A 24,160-nucleotide genomic window follows, 5' to 3' on the forward strand; every position below is an offset into this window, starting at 1 on the left:
GAATTTAACCAATCTGTGTCGAGCTGCTATCCAGAAATTGTGACTATAGTTTAAACCATGTCGGTGAATACCACCCTGAAAGAGTAAAATATCACGTGATCCGAGGAGCCCCTTCAGCCAACACCACACTAGAAATATATTTAGTGTAGTGTTGCTTCAGCACGAATTCAATGCTAGCGAAGGTAGCACACCTTTTCGGGCTCTCGATGATCTAGTAATTGAGCAGTCTAGGCAAATAAAGCGTATTAAAGACACTTCGAGTCTAGGCGAGATCCGTACTCAGTCGGATCTGATAAAAAATAAGACAAACTTATTCTTGCTATTACTGTTCGAGTTTCGAGAAGCTCTAAATCTTGATGGCCTTCAACCTAAAAAAATTCTCAGCTTTCTACGGGATAGATGCCAAGTCAAACAACGGAAGAATGAAAAATCTTAAACAAGGTCTTTGGTAATCCAAATATGCAGCGATCAAATACTTCGACAATATCCGAGTACCCTACAGACTCTTCTTGAATAGCCACCCAAGAAACAGCAAACAAGTCGTAAGCAACGTCAAATGCCAGACCAGACAAGCATTAGATTTTTACCCCCATGCCCAGCCGGTGGGGCTGACTGTGAGGTTACAGGCGGGTCCACGTCAAATGCAAGGACGACGAGTTGCTAGAATTGACGTGATCAGATGTTCGTGAAGTCAAAATTTTCAATTATCCACTAGGCAAGAAATTCGGATGCTTTCTATTTGACGAATCGGCAATAAATACAGTAACCTTGTCCTAACCTAACCGCACGTTAGAAAAAGGGAAGAAAAAAAAAAACCCACAAATAAAAGAGTAAGACAAGTATATATAAGGTGATAAGAATGTAGGTACAAAGTTAAAATGTCTTTTCACCCTCACCCTACCTGTTCTTTCACTCTTATAAGAAAGATACATCATATGTGAGGGAAAAAAAATCACTATCAGGGTATAGAACCCCTTAATATTTAATATGAAGGCGTCTTATCAGGGCATACAAAAAACTAAAAGGAAAAAAAAAAAATTTAAGGTTGCAACAAAGCTTAAAGGGATGATCAGGAGAGAGGAAAGAAAACAGTGAACTCTGTGTTTGAATTCATTCCGATGGCGTTTGGACGCAATATTACGTCCTTTGATCGTTATAGTGGGTTGAAAAAATTGATTTGCTGATTTTTTTTTACAAATAAGTACCTGTCCACCCCCTCCATTTGTTATACTCAGTACATGTATTTTCTTCGAGATTTCCTTTCTTTTTTTCATCTTGTATAAGTGAAAGGGAATAGATTTCTCCTTCTAGAAAAAAATTGACATCGCTTTTGTAATGTTGGCTTTTTCTTCATACATTGAAGTGTGTCGAAGAAAACGAACGCAAATGCAGGTTAATAATGATTTTGTTATGTATATTTATGTACAATTATAATTTTCGGCTGATGAGAGCTTTCTCTCGCATATTTTGGGGATAAATTCAATTTTCTCTCAATTTTTAAACTAAGAAAAATTGTCTACTCTACGAGTTCCCGTAATATAAAAAGGTGAGGTACAGTCGAATCCCGTTATAACGAACACCAAGAGACCGGAGGAATCCCTTCGTTATAACGAAATTTCGTTATGTACCAAAACACGCATGTGCTGTATATATATATAGACTCCCCAACACTTTTTCTTCCACATAACTATCAAATATATTTTCGATAACTTAAAAAGTTGGACGAATTCCTTATTCGGCAATAAAAATGCATCTGTTAAATACTTTTCCATTTTTTCAAAATATTAATCATAAAAACTATAAAAGAACGAATTTACGTCATCTCAAATGGAAGAAAAAAAATTGTCTACTATTTTTATAGCAAGCTAAGAAATGGGGTCACGATTCTTAACTACGGAGGGGAAACGATTCTTATACTTAAAAACGATACTTAAAAAAAGAATGTGGCTGCACAATTCCCTCTCGCTTCTTAACTAAAGATCAAATCCGTAGTTAAGAAGCAGATTCTTATTAAGAATCAGAAGGTGGTACACCCCCCATTTCCACGAAGACTTGCGCAAATCGAGAAGCCAGGCTTTACTGTGGGGGAAAAGGTGGCCGTTAGAGAACGCAGTCATACAAGCAAAGAGTAAGAATGAGACTGCTATTCTACGTCTATTTCCCTACATGGATTAGCTTGAGTTGAAGTGGGGGCGATGGAACAAAAAGTTTGAGAAACTGATTTAAAGCAAGAGTACCCAACCTTTAGGAGCCTGTGCAGGCCCCTAATTAGGCTGGGGCAATGGGGGACTGCCATAGGGACCCGAGCCGTGCGAATGGCGCCCCACAAAAATGTACAGTTGTTTTGCATAACAATAACCCTTTGAAGTCTGCCCCGGGGTCCTGAGAAGGATCACTACGGCTCTGAGACTGTGGGGCACTCTATTGGTTTCATAGGCGGAGATAGACTTGGAGGTCTGGGGGGGGGCACGATGATGATGATGTCAATTCATATATGCATATACACATTAGATCAGTCAACTTCACCTTTGACGCTGGGGGGGGGGGAAATGCTCCCCACGCCCCCCCCCTTATCTCCGCCCATGATTGGTTTGGTAACGTGTTGGAAATGTGCCACTGGCCAATTAAGGTGATCTGGAAATGTGCCGCGGGCCACTCAAGCGATCTGTAAATATGGCGTGGGTCACTTGAGGGAACTGGAACTGTGTCGCGGAGCACTCAAGTGATCTGTAAATATGCCGCTGGCTACACAACAAAGAATAGCAATTGAATCGTTCGGCTGAACAACGGTCTATGTTACATTTCTGTGAAATCGGTTTTTTGACTGAATAACATTCCATATATTTTTCGTAGCACGTTTCTCAAGTCAGTTCTTGCAGAAATCAACATAAAGTTATGCGATTTTAAACAACCGTAATCGTGAGTTCTATAATTGAAACAACGGTCATGTCACCATTGCGTCTCAGTTAAACCGTCGGTTGAGGGGCCGTTCAAGGTTCAAGTATTACGTCAGCAGATTTGTAGCCATTTTTGACCCCCTTCCCCCCCTTGTCAGAAAAATTTCGTCAGCCCCCCTACCTCCTAACGCATATTGGGATCAAAGACTTACGCTGGGGGGGGGAGGGGGGAATGGGGTGGCTCGTGCTCCCCCACGGACGATTAACATTTTATTTTTTTTGATGCAAAAAGTGCTAAAAAAATGAAAATATCGGAGAAAAATACATTTTTTATCAATCAATTTCTGTTAATTTCTATGTTATTTGAAGGCTAAGATCTCAAAATTTCTGTTAGAGAAATTCATTGCGACCCCCACTGTAAGTCATATATGCTAAAGCCCATTGTCCACAGAGTGACCCTCGGGATTATCTCACGTGTCCCGCCATCTCAAACCTGATTTGTAAAATTATATTATAATAATTTAAATAAAAAAGTATTAGAAAAATTATTTTAGAAAAAAATATATCATTCAGCGATGGGGACGATCGCCCCCATCGTCCGTCCCTCTCTGGATCCACTCCTGATCCCAACCCTTGCAAAGAGGGAAAATGAAGTTGACCCCCTACTTCTCTATGCGTACGCTATTGTTAGCAGTGGCGTCTTAATCTCAGTGCTGTCTTAACGCTTGGGTACACTATGAGGATGGGTTAAACAAGAGGTTTTCCTGTGTGTGTGTGTGCTTTGGTTGAAAACAACTGAAGCGTCCGGCCGAACAATATGTCGGTTTTAACCGGTCTATGTCGTTTTTTTTTACAAATTTAACAGAGGATGCAAAATGAAAGTTATCGCTTAAAAAAGACCAATTTTTTTTTTCGCCTCAAAGTAACATAGACCGTTTTTCCGTCTGGGAAGGTAAAGCCTTTCTTTCTTTCAAACCGAGCACAACGGGAAGATAATTATATTTGCCCCGAGCGGAAAAGTCAATTTTTGTTTTATTCATATTATTAAAGCTCAGCTCTTTCGCCATTGACAGTGGTTTACGCGTCCTTCTGACAGGGCCGTAACTAGAGGGGGGGGGGAAAGAAGGGCAACTGCCCCAGGCGAAAAATTTAGGGGGTGGCAATATTAGGGGGGAGCAAAGAACTCCATTACAAAATTATCGAATTTTAAAGTTGTTGAGGCGGCAAAATAATGTTTGCATCGAGTGACTGAATCATGTTTGCCCCAGGCGGTAAAAATCCTAGTTACGGTCCTGCTTTAGAAGACCCTTTCATACATAGTCTATAACTATGCATGCTTTTTTTATTCATTCCCCTCCCCCCTCCCCCCATTCGCGAGCTGACTTATTAACCCTTTAAGTGGTTTTTAAAATTTTCCTGGTGTGCATTACAACTGCCACATTGTAAAAAATGGGCCCACCCGCAGTGCTGTCTTAACGCATGGCTCACCCGGGCACCTCACATAAATGAGAACTAATTGAAATTTTCGAGAATTTCCCAGGTTGGGCTTCAGGAAAAGCAATTGGCCCTAAAGCCCATGATGCTCTTAAGACGGTCCTGCCCACCCGAACAGGGCTCCGGAGAGGAGCCGTGGGAGAGGGCGCTCACAAAAATGAGATGCGATTGAAGTTTGAAAGATCTGGAAAATTTCAATCGCATCTCATTCAAAAATGCTTCCCATAACAAATTTTCATGCTTACTCGAGTAATAAGCATGCAAATTTGTTGGGAAGCCAGTCAGGGCTTCAGAAAACTCATTCAGCCAGGGGGTGGGGGAAACACCCGGGGGATGCTATTTTCGACAGTAAAGCTAGAGGCCTTCTGGCCATGCCTTTGTGGGCCCGTGCGCTAAGGCGCATTGACCCCCCCTCCCAGAAATAAAAATTGTTGAGCTCAACCGGGCTCCTGAATGAACTCCAGAAGGCTACGTAGGCCCGTAGTTTTTAAACTGATGTAAAAATTATAGCCACTACAATAGCGACCCTTACTCTTAGTAAAAATGTTCTCGGGGCTAACCGAGAACATTTGAGAGAACTAAGAGAGTTGAAAGAGAGTCTCTTTCTCGTTAGCCCCGAAATGTTCTCAAGTGACGTCAAGAACAGGTTTTGATTTCCTCTCCCCAAGTCTCTTCGCACCAAAGCTGCATTAAGAGTAACTTACAAGCGGCTTTGCTTCGCACGGAGATCAACATCGTTAAACTGCTTCAGACATCGGTGACTCTTTATCAGCATTTTTACTTCATATAATCAGTGAATTTATAACATTATATATGGAGAATGAGGGAGAAGAAATCACTTCACTTTGCACTCCACAACAGATAGGCCTACAATCTACAATCAGCAACAACAGATCACGCTCAACTTCAGAGAAGAAATCAGCAGGTGCGAATCTGAGATTATGATTATCATAATTATTCATTCCTCATGTCTATCTAATATTTTTTTTGAGCCAGCTGATAAATCTGTAACCAGAATCGAATATTTTAAAGTAGGGAATGGGGGGGGGGGGAAACCTGTTCAAGATGTCCCCTTAATATTTTTCCCCAAAAGCCCCGGGTTTTCCCAGGAGCAGGTTTTCTATGCCGCGTGCAACGTGAATCGTCCAGCGCGATACGCCGTCCACACACAGATAGGAGAAGCGGTACGACCACAGCTATATTAACAATTTTTGGTACGACCGTTCTTCTACAGAGCACCTCACGCCAGCGCTTTACGTCGGGCGTGATCGGCCGAAGGCGTCTGGAGGAGTCCAATGCGTCGTGCTCCGCGCGTTCCACCGATGTTCTCTTCTTTAAAATTCTTTCTGTCTCCCTTTTTTATTCTACAAAGTGACAAAAATAAGTGGAATAAGGAAATCACAAACGTGCATGGAGCGTGATAAAGTAATACGTTTCTGCTGACGCGAAACGGTCGTATTCGATTCAAGCGGCGCAGAAAAACCTGCTCCTAGGAAAACCCGGCTTTAACATAAATCAAACGCTTGAATGGAGGACACGCAGACGACGGAACAGATGATGCGCCACGCCTGGAAAACAAACACGTATCATGCTGATATTTCACGTTTCTGTGTCGACGCGAAACGGTCGTATTCGATTCACGCGGCGCAAAAAGCCTGCTGAGGAACGTAACCCCTCCCCGAACTGGGATGACGTCACATCCGAACTGACCAATGGCGATCGTCAGCTGAAGTTTTTCATAGTGTTTTGATGTCTGGGCAAGCTGACGGATGTGCCAGTGCGGTGGTGTGCGTGTGTGTTTACGGTTTTTTTTTCTTCTCAATTTCTCGCTGAACATATGCTAGATTCGTTATCGGATCGGGAAGGCTCGATGTTATCGGTTATCATTTCGGTGTAAGATATTGTTCCCATTGTTATGGAAATTCACCCTGATTATGACACCCGGGAAGTGGCTCGCACTGTTGCTTTAGCGATATCAACTCTCCAGCACAGGAATTTATCAGATAGCTGCAACGATGAGACTCCCCTTGTTACTGACAGAGCCATGGAAGACACATCGGGTCATCAAACAACTGTTGCACAGGACAAAGAAGAACTCTTCCCCAAGGAGAAAAAGAAATGGACACGTAAGGTTTATGTTTTATTGCAAACATTGTTAAAGCAATTGCTCATCTTTCAGTATCAATGATTTCAGTTGCGAGAAAAGACACCATATGTTACCCTTAGATGTAAATGGGCATGCCCCCCCCCCAAGGGTGATGCTGACAACTCCAGCGTGGGGTGCCACAGGCGTATTTGCAGGGGGCTGTTTGGAGAGGCGAAAAATTTGGAAAATGAGTGGTTAAGAAAATTAGAATGAAGATGGGTGGTAAAACTACATATCCGCTTCTGCCTAAAGAGAAAGGAACCAGGTCAGTAAGTAACCTAAAGGAAACGGGACTAGGTCAGTGAGTGACCTAAAGGAAAAGGGACTAGGTCAGTGAGTGACCTAGAGAGCTTGCAAGCATGTGAGTGACCGAAGAGTGAAACAGTGACCACATATCGTGTTTATTAAAAATTAATGCACTGTGAAGGACCTGGAACATTGTTATAATGCAAAAACCAGTCGCCGGTCTCTCATAAATCGTGTATTTTCTGCCCCACACTGTTGTGCAATCTTCTTAGCACCTTCGAGTAGAGAGCCTGGTTCACAATCTGACCTTAAAGAAATTCTTTATGCACTACCCTCTTGCATTGAAAAAAAATGGGAAGTTAAACGGGAAAAACTGGAATTGAAGGATGTCCAGAGTGTGGTTAGTTCGCCAGCCTACAGTCCACCTTTGAAAAGGGAAAAATCATTTGTAGATTTGAGTTCTATCTATAGCAGCATCCCTGTAAGCTGTTTCTAACATCGAAACAGTTTCTGCAGCTTTTTTTCCCTAGCAGGAAGCAAAATTTCCCAGCCGTGCACCGTTCATGCAAGTCTGCTATGACCGAAAATAAGGAACTGTTAGCCAACTTCTTGTTAGACAGCTTCCATGAAAAAATACTCACAGATACAAAGCACAAGTGTTTCAAGTTGTGCTTGAGACACAGTGGCTCATAAGGAGTAGCTTTACGCTTGCCTAGTGGGAGAACCGCGTGCTAATGATGTGATGCTCAGCTTACCATAAAACAATTCCAGTCATTTTTTATTATGCCCCTCCCCCATTCATACATTTATAGTGGTACACAAGTCCTTTATACATCTCCAGAGATATACAAGGCTTCTATATATTTCTCTTTATTTGGAGTATAAAAAAAGCTTCAATGTCTAGAACAGGAGGAGGAAAGCAAACATCTTACATATTTCAAAGGATTCAATGACTATTGAATACGTTGCTCTCAATATTTTTTTTTGAGTTTATTCATATTACTTTCATTGCTTTCAAATTTTTCCAGAATGGTTGGAATGGATACAAGCTCGGCATGTCTTGACACTTCTCGGATTCCTGGGATTTTGCAATGTGTATGCATTAAGAGTAAACCTCAGCGTGGCAATGGTGGCCATGGTGGATTGGTCAGCGATCCAGACTAATACATCTACATCAGACGAGTGTAAAGTGCATGATAACAGTAACTCAACTCTCAAGGTAAAACTATGACCTACTAAGGGTTATACATATTCTTCTAATAATATACAGCAGATCCTGTTTATGATGATTTTCAAAATACTGTCATGAAAAAAACGTAAGTGGGAAAATGCTTTAAATGGAAAATCTTAATGAGAATTAGTTGAGACCACTCAAAATATAAGTCTAAGTGGAAAAATGTTCTAAGTGAGAATGTTATGAGCGGGATCGACTGTAGTTTATATGTGATTTTTATTAAATGTGCATTTCATTGAGTTTTTACTTTGTATTTATTATTTTTTTTTGAGGATGGAGAGTTCATTTGGTCTACGAAACTTCAATCGACTATTTTAGGATCTTTCTTCTATGGCTACATTCTGACTCAGATACCCGGCGGGCGAATGGCTGAGGTGTTCGGAGGAAAGTGGTTGTTTGGTATAGGGGTTTTATGCACATCAATCTTCACTTTGCTGACTCCAGTTGCAGCAAGATTTAATGTTTATTTATTCTTGGCCCTGAGAGTCCTTGAAGGACTGGGAGAGGTATATATAATCACATCTCTAGCTTCACTTATCTGTTTTTCATTGCATATTACCATACTTGCTATAACGTTTAAATGTTAGTAAAATGATGCATTACAAACAAATTTCTGTGCTCTCCGAGTGTTCATTACTGTGTCTAAATGTAGTGCACGTTCCCCAAAGCAGAATGTTTTGCATTGTTCTGCAATGAGCCCTGAACTGACTAGAAATGTCCTACAGTGAAATTCCCGCAATAGTTTTTAAAATTTTCTTAAAAGTTTCCAGCGTATTATGCTTTGGAAATGCACCCCACTTAATGTGATCACGCAAGGACTCAGAGTTTCTGATAACAATATCCAAAAGAAACCCAGAAGCAAGTGTTGGTTAATGACCATACATCCCTTTCTAACTGCACATTTTCCTTTCCCCTGCAAAACTGAAGGATGAAATACCCCGAACTGAAGGAGGGTTTTTATACCTTATATTTGCATCTACTGTAGAAAGGCCATTGCAAAAGCAGCTGCACAGGCACATGGGCCATAGCAGATACTACGACAGGGGTTATGACATTATGAACCAACTACGAAAATATTTGTAAACCAAAGGAGGGGTGTACACATTCTGACCTCCTACATAGCCTTTCAGGTTGATAAACTTATAAGGGGAAAAAATAGACCTGGTTCAATCTTAGAGCTTCAGAATGCATGAGAACTTTTGGCATAATAAAAAAAGATTATATAAACTGAAGTCCTGACAACTATAAATGACGAATTTGTTCCCATGTTATGATATTGGTCTGTGAAATACTTTCCAAAATGACAACAATATCCGAAAGATAACATTATCTTTGATTCGGATAATTAGTGTCTACTATGATAGTTCAATAAAAATTGTGTTATTTTAAATATGTATTTTTATATATTAAGTTTAACAGTTCTTGGGATTTCTCTTCCAGGGTGTTACATTTCCAGCAATGCACAGTATGCTTGGTCGTTGGGTGCCAAAGTTTGAACGTAGTTTGCTTGCTACAATAGTGTATAGCGGAGCTCAGATAGGTACTGTGATTGCCATGCCTATTTCTGGTATTTTGTCAGATTCCACTTTTCTTGGAGGCTGGCCTTCAGTATTTTATGTCTTTGGTGAGTATTTATTTGAGGCAAGTTTTCCAGTATTAAGGACTATATAGTTTTTCTTGGAATAGATTTTTATATCACACACACACACCCCAATAATTCTCTTATAAGTAAGCTACCTAAATTTGAAAATCAGTGTCATAACTAATGCTCTCTGCTGCGACACACACAGAGAATAATAAAAATATGATAATAAAAAAAAATAATAGAAAAAAAACACCCCAGCTCACACCAAACTTTCATGCATACAAATGACATATGTAGTAATATAGTAATACTGCACAGGGAGAAAAAAAGGTAGGTGCATATATTAAAAAAAATTGGGGGGGGGGGCAAACATTGATCGTGCCATTTTGTTTGATATCTTAAAACAATATATGAAGGGGAACAGTTGAAACTGGGCACCTAAACTGAGATCTTTGGCACCTCCCCCTCTAAAGTGAATTTATAATGTAAAAAAAAATCAAAACAGTTTGTTCTGATCCCCAAGGCTGGAGACTTACCATCCTTACCCTGAGACTAGAAGTCTATTGCATTATTCCCCCCCCCCCCAAAAAAAAACCTCCTTTAGTAGAGACCTATAGCTTGAGTCGAAGATACAATGAGAATATCTTTAAACTCTCAGAGTTCAATCAGATAATGACTCTAAAAGATGTCTTTTAAGGGTGCAGTAACTGGTAAATAGATGAACAGTCTTTATCAGTTATTTGAGCAAGAATGTAAACTGAAATTCTGAGGGATGGGTGCAGCTTCATGAGACGGTTGAAAATGATTGAAGTTAAACTAAAATCATGCATCACGATTTAGCTCTTTTGCTTGTTGCTGATAAATTTTCAACCCATTTTTGGTTCTTTTTTCAATCTTTAATGTTTTAATTGCAGCCTTTTTTGTAGAGCAAATAAGTTAAAAAGGCAACTAAAAGAACCAATTCCAGTTACCAGGAGTCTGTTCAGACTTTTTTGTAGGGTCCTGTTTTTGTGAAAATTTTCTGTATTTTTGTGAAAAGGATCATTAATTTTGGGGGAAGTGAAGTAATCTAGTTAATCTATCGCAAAAAAAAAATTAAATTCCAAATTTATGGTTTCATTAATTTTTATTTTGTGAAGGGTCAGTTTTTCAGGTCCAGAATTTTGTGAAGGGTATAAAATACGAACCCAAATTTTGGCTGGACAGATCCCTGGTTATGTAAAGGCAGTGCTATCAAGGGCGTAGGGGGTGTGGGGGGACTTGAGGGTCTGGTCCCCCGAAATGGGAGAAAATGAACTAAAAAAAGGGGAAAAAGATGGCCAAATCTATATATTGTTCTATCACTTCAGTCTTCCTCCCCCAAACGAAATTTCTGGCTACAGGCCTGAGTGCTATCATTGTTTTGATGCTCAAGCCAAAACTATTTGGTACTTGGACGGTTTTTGCAGCTAAGAAAAAGGTCAGTGTTTAAGGTCACCACTCCGATAGTCGGGTTTTAATCGAAAGCATTTTAAATTGTCCCAGTTGTAGAAAAAAAAAAAAAAATACAAACATCATACTATTAAAGGTAAGAAAAGAGAAATTATAAAAGGAACTAAAATTTTAGTGCACTTGCCTGGTATGCGAGAGGACACGTGTTGGACTCCTCAGCTAACTTTCCAAAGGTTTGCATCGGCATAAAATCCAAAAAAAATATTTCCTAATATGAAATTTTAAGTTGAAGACATCAGTAAAGTTCGCTATGTATGATTTCTATGGTTTTTTTAGGTTTGCTAAAGTCATATCAAGATTTCAGCAATCGGGGAAGTCAGAGAAATGAAAAATGGGGAAAATGAAAATATTTGGCGAAAGTCAGTGAAATGTGCAAATATTTAAAAGTATGCAGGGAGTAAGAAGGGAGAAATTCTGTGAAGGGGGAACATTTGGAAGATCTAATTTTTTAAATAATATTTGTTCCGGGGCTTTGGTCAGGGAAATAATAGAGCAGATTTTTCTGGGAACCCTGCATATAATAAAATTTATATAAAACAAAGGATGGAAATAAGACTACAAATTTTGTCGCCATCTGTGGCTAATTTTGTTATGAGCTGCTGCTGAGTCAGGAGGCTGTCTATTGCACAGTCCTGTTCAGCCCAAAGAAACAGTGTTCTTAGGAAAGAAACTGTCCTCTGTAGTTTAATACAGTCCTCTGTTAGTAGAACACGTGCCCGGAAAGTGTGAGGTTGGTGGTTTGATTCCTCACAGAGGAATGTGACTTTTCTTTCTAATTATCTTTGCTTGGTATCCAGTCATATGTACTTCGTAATAAAAAAATTTCTCGTCGTGTCCAGAATTAAGCAGTCTTTTGTAGCAGACTGTGACAGTATTATAACCTTTCCTTTAATATTTATATACATATAAAACACAAAGTTTATTGCAATCTTATATTTTTAGGATTCTTGGGCTGTCTGTGGTTTTTGTTCTGGACTTTTCTTGTGTATGATTTTCCTGAGAACCATCCTCGAATCACATCTGAAGAACTTAATCTTATAAAAAGTGGTACTCAGTGTGAAGATAAGGGGAAAGAGGTGCGATTTCAAGACATAAATGTCTTCTTTAATTTCAGAGTTTGAAATTGCTTGAAGGTTAGTCATAATTTTTTTTTGTTTAAAAAGAGATGATTAGCCAAAAAAAAAAGAAAAGAATGGTTTTGCAATAAAAAAACGAAAAAATTAGGACATGGCAGGGCTTTGGAACACCCACTGGCAGTTGAATAATTTAATTTGAAACTTTTACATTGAGCATTTGTTTTAAATAGGAAATTTATGTGAGTAGTATGACATTTTATATGTATTTTTCATATGTTGATTGAACTATTCTGGAATGTTATACTAAAACAGGTATTCCCTTGAAGTTCACAGCACCTTTCAGTACAAGATTAGAATGTTAAATATCTCATAGGATTGATACTGTATAATCTATTTCTTATGTAAGTAATGCAGTGAAAGTCTGCTACAAAGAGTGACATGCTCGTGTATAAGTCAAGTTTCTTTGTCCAAAATTTGTTCCAAAATTGGAGTCATTTGGGTCAGTTTTTGTGGAGAAAACCTTGACCTGCATTGTAATTTTAGTGGTCCTTGAGGAAAGGAGGAGGGGTGACATTATATAGGGCATTCTGTTAATGGACAGACAATCTCAGGGTTGTTATTAGGCGTCAAGAGGAACAAAAATTGCAATGGAACATAGTGTTGCAAACCACTTTGAGAGGGTGAAAGTCATGTAAAACGCAGGCAGACTCTAAGTCCAGAGGAGACGAAAGGTGGATGTCAGTTGATTGCTGAATGCGTTCGCTCACCATATCTGGTGTAAGCATCATCACTGGGGTAGGATCACAAGCTGCGGATCACATAAATTAGTGACATTGCAGTAGTAAGCACGTGTAGCAGTTAGTTGCCTGTTTCAATGAGTATCGTGATGGCTCGACAGGAACGAGGAATACGCTGATATGCATCTGATTTACAGTCGAGCAGATGGCAATGGGGGCTTAGCACAGCGAATGTACCACCAGCAATATCCGATGAGGCATTGTTTGCACCTGACAAAACTTGCATGCGTTTTTTGCGATTTTTCACCCTCTCAATGTGTTTTGTGACACCATGTTCCATTGCAATTTTTATTCCTCTTGATGTCTACTAACATCCCTCTGAGTTTGTCAGTCCATTAACAGAACACTGTACAAGTGTATAAGGTGTGCCTTATTACAAAAAACTTGTTATCACAAGAGATTTGCAATTCACTGTCAATAAGCAGATGGTGAAGATACACCCCCCCCCCCAAGTTTTGTGGTAGGTTGGAACAATTTGCGACCATGTAAATCGAATCCACCTATGTCAGGGTACAGTTTTTCATACAAATACATATAGATATTATTACTTAATTTCAGGGGTTCTCAAACTTTTTCAACCTGCGGTGTATCTTTCCTTAATCTATGCTTATCTGCAGCTCCCCAGAGCAGTTTAACAGTCTCTTCAAAAACCCTTTGTCAGTGCTGCGACTCTGCGGTGCTCTGAAGAAGGTTGGCAGCGCACAGTTTGAAAACCCTTGGTTAATTGGAACCAAATTTCACGAACACATGTGTTTTTCCTTCCTACAGTGATACTCTTATATGGAGAATTTTTCAATTTGCCTTGTTACTGCAATCTTTTCCGTAAAAAAATTTTACATTCCAGAATCTGTACAAATGAATGCTATCTTTAAATGCTTTCATTAACACCTTGGTCCATCCAAAAAATGTCATTAGTCACAATAAATTTTTTTCCCTAAAAACTGGCGATAACGTTGGATTCTGGATATGAAACTGTGTCCAATTTTCAAAAATGGCAGTTGCCATACCAGTTTTGTTCTTCATTTCTAAAATCACTAAAGTTTTTATTTTCAATAGCTTCCCCAAGCTTATACAGACAGTTACTACTCAAAAAACTAGCATTCATTACATATGGTATTCCGATTGACTTAATAATTCTTGCTTGTGATTATCACTCAATAATTGTTACCATACCCTGCAAAAATCCTGTGTGTATATGCTTGAAGTTGAGACATACATTTTTCAGAGAAGCTTGTGTAAATCTGTATTTCTGTACAGGTATTCCTCATGTTACAAGATCTCACTTTACCCAGTTATGCTATAACACAATTTTGAGAAGTTGGTTTGAAACATCTCACACCTCTGAAATTTGGTCCGAAGTTCAACTCTAATGATGTAAAATCTGAAATTGAGCTTACAAATTGAAGAGATGACTATAGCTGTAATGAAAAAGTGTTGGATTTGGGAATGTAGATAAGTGTGTATAAAATGCTCAAATCTTTCTCATCAGAGCGAGCTGATAACATATTAACTCACTTATCAATATTGTTTATTGCTCGCCAGGGTTTAAGCTGTATAAAAAATTCCTTTCGCAAAAAAGCGAAAATGGGGCGAAAAGCTTTAGCAAAATGCTACGATGCTAAGGGGCCATTCAAGTATTACGTCAGCAGATTTTTAGCCATTTTTGACCCCTCCCCCCTTGTCAGCAAAACACTGACCCCCTCCACCCCTTGTCAGCAATATTTAGTCAGCAGCTTAGAATATTTCATATCTTCAAAAAGGGGTGGTTAATGATGTAAGCAACCTTCAAACCCCCCCCCCCCGTCATCAAAAGTCAGCAAATCCAAAACCCCCTCCCCCCCCGATGCTGACGCAATACTTGAATAACCCTTAATGTAATATAATTAATGGTTGGATGTCTACTCGTTGCTTACCTCCTGTACTCATTTTTGCGAAAGTGGCTACTACTTTTTTCGCATTCTACGATTTTCTTTCGCATTTTGCAAAAAATGTGACCGTAGCTTAAACCCTGTTGCTCGCTAATAAATGTGAAAATGTAAGATGACATGAATGATGAAAGTCAGAGACCTTTTTTTTGTTTAGCCCATTACCAATTTTCATTTACAAATCATTAAGAAGACAATGCTGCCCCTAAGACAAATTTCAACTGTTTCATTGAACAAAAATATATGCCCCTATCATCCCAAGAATTTCAGGAGAGCAGACCCATACTGACGAGAACTAGTACATTCGTCGTTCTATTGAAAACTGTCAAATATATAACATTTATAACATTCATCCTATGAAGAAAATTTACCGTGCCCTCATGAAAACTTGACTTTTACTGTTCATTTATTCTGCTTAAAATACTATTTTCATACAAGTATTAATATAGTGGGGTTGTGGAATACATGAAAAAGATTTTCATTATTTCACTGGAAAAGTTGGCTTCAACATAAGTTAGTTTTTCATGATGTGAATTTTCAATTCAAGAGTGAATTGAACTTGTAACAGCACTGAATTTCATTTCTCCATTAATGTAGTTAGATGGTTTCTTCTTTTCTCAAATGCTTGCAACGTGTGTTTGTGGTTTCTGCATATAGATAATCAAATTGAGTTCTATTTAATTATGCATAACTTGATGTTTATTCACAGAACTCATCTATTCACATTTCAAATGATCTTTTTTGTTTTGCAGAGCCCAAAAATTCCATGGTTTAAAGTTTTGAGCTCCCTTCCTTTATGGGCCTTAATCATCACTCATTTTGGTCAGAATTGGGGTTTTTACACATTGCTGACAGAGATGCCAACATATTTTAGTACGATTCTGCATTTTAACATTAAATCGGTGAGTTAATATGTATACAAATATGTTTTTGACAAAAATGCCTATTATAAAAGTATTGTAATATGAAATACAAGGTGTCTAAGCTGAAGTCGTCCAAAATTAATGGCTTATCCTGAGAAAACCATGCATGCTTAGTTATGAAAGTGCTGTGCCATCGATGGGAGGGGGGTCGCTCCAAATTTTTTATCCATGTTTTCTACCAAGGTATTCCATGTGTACTGTCCTCAACTGCTTCTTACAGCAGTTGTCCACTGACTGCCAGTCAGCACATGCATACCACAACGTAAGATTCAGTGTGTTATTTTTCTTACTATATTCAAATAACTGACACACTTTAAAAACTGTATGAGTTGGGTGGAGTATTGAGTCTTCCACACTCTTATCAACAGCATATCTTTGCTGATGTTGATTAAATAACATTTCAAATCCTGCTAAACGCTTGTCAATACCATTCAGACATCTGCAGATCCACTAATGGTGCTCATATTGAACTTTATTAACCTGTGGATAAACTTGAGAAGTTTCTTTCTTAAAGCAATTAAACCAATCGTAGGTGTTTCTCTCACTATGAACCATTAATTTTTGATATCTATAGTCCAGGCATCCCTTATTATTTAGCATATCTTATGGTATGTAATCGCTGCTGAAGTTCTGTAAGACATATTTACTAATTTTTTATTTATTGAATAAGCCATCTTCATACATTAATATTGAAGACACGAACATTTAAAAATTAATTTTTATTATCCAAATTCATTATCCATTTGTTATCCGTTTCAATTTTTGCTTGATCTGTAGAATGGGTATATATCTGCTTTACCTTACCTGTTACAAGCCATTTCAAGTTGGGGCATCAGCTGGGCAGCTGACATTGTAAGACGAAAGCAGATTTTCACAGTGAATACCATCAGGAAGACTTGCAACAGCATTGGTGAGTTATTTACGTCCACAACTATGTGACCAGCCATGATATTTATTTGTTTGAAAATTAGACAAAGGTCTTCCCTCACACTGATGTGAAAAAATATTTAAATAAATATATATGCCATGAAACCTTGATATAAAAATATTCTCCAAACCAAGAAAACATATCATTGTAGAGGGATTATTGTTATATCAAGAGGCAACATTATCCATTATCATTACATTTCATTAAATTTATGTTGTAATTTTTTCTAAATTGGCATGGTTGGCACCACTAGAAAATGCACTTTTGTGTTTGCTGCAAAAAATTGTAATTTATTAGTTGATTAATAAAATTCAGTAGATGCATTGCCCGCAAAGTTGTTTACCATGTTGCACTTTTGTGCAATACCGATTACTTCCTTAGCGCTTCTGGTAACCTGTGGTGCAAAATACTGATGCAATAAAATGCATTTAGAAGAACAAAAACAAATAACAAAGTTGAAATCAAAGTCAAAACGATTTCGACTAAATTATTAAAAAATACCATTTTAGACTAAAGGCAATTCCAAATAAGATTTGAAAAAGTATTGTTGTAGAGGGATTTATCATTATATGGTGTATTGCTATAGCGATGTTTCACTGTACATATATTTTGTTACCATCAATGAAAAAAAAACCAATTTTTTTTTTGCAATTTGATAATTACAGAACTGATGTATGATTCAAACTTATGAGTATGTCTTGGATATCATTTCAGGCTTTTTTGGACCTGCTCTGTGTTTTCTCGGAGTGAATCTGGCCGGGTGCAATAAGGTTTCTGCTGTTGCATTCCTGACCCTTGCAATGGGTTTGAATGGAGCGTCTTACGCTGGTTTTATGGTCACTCATGTTGACATGTCTCCAGCTTTTGCCGGTAATATATTTATAACTATCCATAGATTTATTAAACCCTGTAGACTCTACAATAGTCATGCATTCTCCATTCACATTTAAAAACTTGTGTTTTTGTAAAATAGATGTCATCAGAAAATATATAAATTGATTTCCCTCAAACATACAGGTTTCATATAATGGTGCAAAAATCAGTCGACATCACAACATTAAGGCAGGGTTGAGAGGGCATATTGATGTTCTTTGAAAACACAGAATAACTTCAGTTTATGATCATAATCAGTTCAGATGCCCCCCCCCCCCAAAAAAAATGTTTACTCATAATCTGAAACATTCCTGTATCGAATCAAACTTCCCCATAAAAAATAATGTAACCTCAAATGATTCGTCCTTTGACCATCCCATCCCTCTCGTACTAACAAATGATTCTTTTCAAAGATGAAGTGCAGATTGATTTAAATCAGGGTTGACAGGTTTTTGACAGTTTAAACCGTGGTTGAAACTATCACATCAAAAACCTCAAATATTGCTTTTCAATATAAAAATTCCCATTGGAAATGCACTCTTTAATTGCATGTAATGTTTGAAGTGACTATGTTATACAAAGAATAAATATTTAATATTATTCTAAAATAATTTTCTATTCTCTACAAAATTATTTTGGACAAAATATATATGGTTTTTTTCTTATAAAATATGCAATTTGAATAAAGCATAGCATAAACACTGAAGGGAAAACTATGGAATGATTTGACATTCTCTGATTCAAGATGATTCTTGACCTTCCAAAATTTCTTCAACTGCTTATATATGTGCTTTGATATAAACCATCTGCTGTACTCTTTTTACAACAGATAAGTGTTTAAAAAAGTTTATTACATCATATTATGCAATGTTGATTTCTGTTATTAAATTATCTAGATAATCACAGAGATACTCTTATTGTGCATAACATTTAAATATATCTAGCGATCAAAATGCTAAATTGTAGAACTAAAATGTCATTTAATTTGGCAATGCTAGCTTATACATGAAGCTTAACAAACTCCTGTAACTTATTCTTAGTCAAACTTAGTTATTCTTACTTCTGCACTATGATATAGTATATTTACTAGCATTTATAATGCAATGGTTTTCCAATTAAAGCTGTATTTAATTTTAAAAGTGCAAAACAAATGCTTTGTACACTTATTCTAGAACAGTTGATACACAATAAATTTTCTTTTTTTAATGTTTGATCATAGATTATCTCAATTGTTATAATTTCTTTCTAAGGAACTCTGATGGGGATGACAAATTGTTTTGCAAACCTCACTGGCTTCTTGGCTCCTCTGGCTGTTGGTGCTTTAACTGAAGAACATGTAAGCTCATTTCCCCCCTTCTTGTGCTTGCGTTATTTTTTGATTGGTATTCTCAAAAAGTGAGAGTTTTAAAGATGTAATCACAGCATAGCAGTGATTTCAAAACTTGAGGGGTGGGTTGGTTCTAATTAAAGTACAGTAGACTCTGTGTGTGGACAGTACTTACTAAATGTTTGTTATGTACTTTAGGTTTTAAAAACTTATTACAGAATTAACGGCCCAAGAATAAAAATCTTGGACACACTTTAGGATTAACTACCTGTACTTTGTCTATTTCGATTTCAGTAAACAAAATTATGTACAGTATGAACATATACCGTATGCATGCTTTTAAAATAAAGAAAACAATAACATGTAACACAAGTTTAATTGTTACAAAAATTATTTAAATACTTATTTCACTCGTCATTGGTAAATGATAACGCAAATGTCAAAAGTTGGGCCTAAGGTGAAAGAATCAAAATTCACAGTTTTTAGTTTTTTAAAAGTCCTTGATGTAGATGACTGAGGGCTCAGGCCCGTCATTTGACCCCCCCCCCGCCTTTTGAAAATATACTAAAATACTAAAAATGGTATATATATATGCGTACATTGAGTACACACCCCCCCCCCCCCGGAAAAAGTTGAAATGACAGCCCTGTGAGGGCTTCTCCCTTTTAGCCCTCTTCCTGGATGTAATGTTCCTCCACTTACTCCACAGTGCAAAAACTGGTTCAGTTTTGAGGTGTGGCTAGCAAAGTGCAGGAGATTTTAATAGTCAATTTTTGCATAGTCACACTTCAAAACCTGTTTTTTATACAGCTTGGAATCACAGAGAATTATTATGCATTAATTTTTAACTAGACAGTATAGTCGAGAGTCTACTGTATTACAAATAGAGCTTGGAAGTGCAGGCACAAAAATGGTAAAAATAGGTATGCAAAAAGGCCCTAAAAATGCTTAATAGACACTAAAAGCAGGCAAAACCAGGTGAGCTGGATGCATACTCGTAGTCAAGAGTCCACTGTACTTCTCAAAGCCCTCTGGAGAGGAAACCAGTAGACAAAGCAACATCAGGTGTGGATTATATGCATTGAAAATGTAATTTTCACAGAAAGAGGTTGGAAAGGGGACTGAAAGGTAAATATAGTTTGAGAAAAGTATAGAAATCTCTTGTCTGTAGAATATTTTAAAATTGTTTTTTCTCCCTTTCGGTATAGTTTTCTGAACTAACAGTTCTTAAAATGTGGTCTGAAGACTTTCAGGGTTCATCAGGATGGTTTCAGAACAGAATAAAAATATAATTGTCCATGACATTGTCCTGTAGGTTTTTGGTTCTTGTGACGTGTGACCAAAGAATCCTCGAGTATATATTAATTGCGAAACACTGCTCTAAATACAAATACAAATATAACAAATACAAATACAACGCCACAACAGGCAAAATGCCCTACGAGGTGGCTGATAAAAAGATGCCCATAAAAATATGGATATGGTAAATGTTATGAGTAGTTTACACCTTGCTTGACATCAATAAGACATTTTTCTTGTTGGACATAAATTGCGGTTGTATCAGTTGACAGTGATAACAGATTTAGTGAGTGTGAAATATTTTTTGATGTTTTTTCAATTTTGTTTCAATAAGATTTGACTGTATATACATGTAGGCCTGTATCAAAGGACTATCTCATACAAAATTATTATTAATTACTCACGAGTTATTTTTCAATTTTCCCCCACAATAGCAAACTCTTGAGCGCTGGCGGATAGTGTTTTACATAGCCATAGTCATTTATATAGTAACAGGAATATTTTTCATCTTCTTCGGATCGGCTCGTCTGCAACCATGGGATGCTTCTTCTGAACCCAAGTACAATGAATATTCACCGCACAGTCACGGTTGGAAAGATCATGAGAGTGATGTGGACAAATGAAAACCGAAAGAAGGTTTCAGAGCTTTTATTTTTTAATTATTTATTCAATAATGTATCATGGGTTCTGTTTTTATGCTCAGAAAGGGGAAAAAACTGTTCTGTTTCTCTGAGGGATTCGATAACGGGTCATTGCTAAATCTTGATAACTGTGCCATTCTAATCGGCATGTCACATGTGCAATATTTTATCAAGAGAGAAATTACTGTGATGCATAAGGAGATTTGTTGCTATTTCATCATTTATACAATCATTATGGGTCAGATATAAGATTATTTATACGAAACTGCTTCCATGTCAGCAGTATCACATTCATTCATGTAAAACAAGGTTTATGATTTTCCTTAGAAAAGTTTAGTTATCTCTTATCGTTTTTAATTATACAGTGAGAAAATCATATATAACGATATTACTTTCTGGTCCCGTGAGCATCATTATATAGGAATTTCACTGTAATAGAAATTTCATCAATTATCATAATTTATTTGATGATAATTGATTATCTGCATCATGGGTGCACAAATTTCATGGCTTTCTGGTCATTTTTATATCCAGAAATGCCAGGCAGTGCAAAAGCTAAATCATTTCTTTGGGGATCAAATATGGATGGGGAAAACTCTTACAAAATCTATTTCAACATTGTTTGATAGGTGTATAGGTAGGTCTTTATCAGTTTTAATTGACATATCAATTAACTGTGACGTATTTAACAAATGTGAATTGTGTCTTTATAATCTGAGGTGGATGGGACCGAGACCATCTCAGGTTATCAAAAAACAATGAAAAATGCTATAAATGTTAGTTGTAAAAATGAGATAAAGTATAGTGTCCAGCAGTAATAGTTACACAATGAATGAGGCGACAATGAGGGCAGACTAATTTTCGTCCTTTCAAACTGAAACTACTGTACAATACATATGTTGTGCATAGTATTCTTGAAAAAAAAGTTGTTCTTGTGTGTGTGTGTGTGTGGGGGGGGGGGGTCCCATGAAAGAAATTCAAAAATTTCAGTGCCTTGGATTATCTGAAAACTCGAACTTTCAGGGCTCTTGATTTTCGAGACTGCTGTAACTTCATGTTCTACATCAAAGGTCTTCAACCTTTTTTCCAGTCATGAGCATTGCCTGTACCCATCATCAGAAGAAGAGCACCCTTACGGCAAGTTTAACAAATGAATGCATTAAATGGCAATGATTTCACTTCTTAAATGTAATTCCTCCAAGGTGTTTAATTGGAATGTTGATCTCAAGTGTTTGCGAGCATGAAATTGGACATGAGCATCAAGCACCCTGGGTACTTCAGGGAGCACTATGGTGCTTGTGAGCAATGGGTTAAAGATTAGCCTGTTCTACATCATATTTCCATACATTAAAATATTCTTTTAAAAGACTGGATGAAATTTTTAAATAGGCCAGTTTGACATGCAGGCCGAAGTTTGTGCACAAATGATCTACCTATAGGGTGTTTGTAATTAATCAGACACTACTCAGAGTTATCTGTAGCTTGATCTATAATGATTTAAATGACATCAAACATGGTAGGAGGGACTAATGATGACATGAGAAATAAGATCCTGCAAAAGAAAGGAAGAAAAAAAAATTAGATCCAAAACTCACAGATGCGGAAAATGTGGTGCTTTGCAGTGTGCGGAAATGTGTGCTTTGCAAAGTTACAAAGACCAGATAAATGAGTAACAAAGACAAAATTACAGTGAAGCCTCATGCTTTATTTTTATTCATCAACATTCACCTTGTGAGGCCATAGATCATCTTTAATGCAACTGCTGTTCCCATGGACTACAATTTACATCCTTACAAAACATCCCAGACTGCTGCTAGTACCAGCAATGGCCTCTTTCTTTCTTTCAAACATAGAACAACTCTGGTTTATCTCCATGGGCAATTTACTACCAAGTGAGTGGTGTAGGAAGTGTCAGTGTGTGTACCGAACAGTCTGAGTGCATATATAGTGCTATCATCTATATTAGCAATGAATGGTCCCCTGTGTGCTATTGACGATTGTAGTCGCAATATCTCTAATTATATGTTCTGTGTGTGGACACACCAGTTTCTTCTAAACTCACTAAAAGTGGCTACTGTGTTGCACTAGTGAACATAGAACATTTTTACAAGTAACACACCATGGTAACATAAGGCGCATGTGGAGTTGAGCTTCTCCACAGAATTCTTTCGAGCCTTTCCCTTTGTTGGCTTTCTGTAGTTCCCAACTTTGAGGGCATGAATTCAAGCTGATCTCCCTGTTAAAAAGTCTTGCCACAGAGAGCAACATGCTTACAATGGTACAATTATTCAATCATTACACTTCACTCATAGTTTGAAAAATTGATGGCAACACCATAACAAGCCACAGAAACAAATTTCAAGTTAGATTCACAACACATACATGCAGATTTCCTAGCACATGACCCAGGTCTTGTTCGACCACCTGCTAAAATCTTTTTATTGAGACAGTGGCAGACCATGGTGTGGTTAGGAGGAGGACCTTTACCTATGTCACCTATGTCTATAAGAGCCTGAATTACTGATGATGGTGCTACCTACATAGGCATGAATTTCATTTTTGAATTCTTACCCATGTTTTTAGAAAATTGTAGGCTATATAGACTGAAATGGTGCCACATTTTCTCTTATCAGTGATGTTTGGACATATAATTATTTTTTTCTTGTGGAAGCTCTCTTCATATGTTGTCATTATTAATTAATAATTATGGTTGTTAGATTGAGCTACAGTGACTCAGATTGGTGTCAGCTTAATTACAAATACCCTGTACATAAATTTTGGAATCTTTTAAGTGACTAAACTAGTGATTTAAGAACATAAGTAAGAATATATTTTGAACATTAAATATTCCCCCATTGAAATTTGTTAATTTTTTTAAAGCAAATGTAATGCAGTTTTTGTATACTCTGAAATGCTTGTGAAAGTGATGAACCAGTATAATATGTATACTGTAATTAGAATCTCCCCGTTTTGGTACGTACAGTGGAATCTCTTGATAGCAGAGAGCCCTAATGGCCGAAAATTTTATTTATGAATAGGGAGTGTCTGTTATGGGAAATTCCACTGTATATATTTTTGAGCTTTACTTATGTTCTCACCCTTGAAATGGTTATAAATTCAAAAATTTTTTGAATGTTATATACACTTCTACTCTCGTGATGTGGAAATGAAAAGTTATACATTCCTGAGCGATCCATGTCTCCTATAGTGCATGAAGTCCTGTCAGTTTGCATGTTGTGTTAATAAATGTTGTCCAGCATCATTTGAATTTATTGTTT

The 24,160-nt window shown here is 37.3% G+C and overlaps 1 protein-coding gene across 2 annotated transcripts; it reads left to right on the forward strand.

Annotated features, from left to right (window-relative positions):
* Positions 1-5,093: 5,093 nt before the first annotated feature.
* LOC149069080 (putative inorganic phosphate cotransporter) lies at positions 5,094-24,150 on the forward strand. 2 transcript variants are annotated; one of them, XM_089251295.1, is made up of 10 exons: positions 5,094-5,316; positions 7,812-8,002; positions 8,290-8,523; positions 9,458-9,641; positions 12,036-12,169; positions 15,644-15,793; positions 16,592-16,724; positions 17,457-17,612; positions 18,866-18,951; positions 20,676-24,150. In XM_089251295.1, exons 1-10 carry the CDS (start codon positions 5,205-5,207, stop codon positions 20,862-20,864), a joined length of 1,569 nt encoding a protein of 522 aa, XP_089107421.1. In that variant the 5' UTR covers positions 5,094-5,204; the 3' UTR covers positions 20,865-24,150. The 2 variants fall into 2 exon arrangements, with proteins under 2 accessions (XP_089107421.1, XP_089107419.1); XM_089251293.1 differs by lacking the exon at positions 5,094-5,316 and adding an exon at positions 6,116-6,517.
* Positions 24,151-24,160: the final 10 nt, after the last annotated feature.

Source organism: Pholcus phalangioides, unplaced genomic scaffold (genome assembly GCF_987345545.1).
Source record: "Pholcus phalangioides strain wild (caught in Gottingen) unplaced genomic scaffold, Ppha-v1.0 ptg000024l_1, whole genome shotgun sequence".
Lineage (NCBI taxonomy): Eukaryota > Metazoa > Arthropoda > Arachnida > Araneae > Pholcidae > Pholcus > Pholcus phalangioides.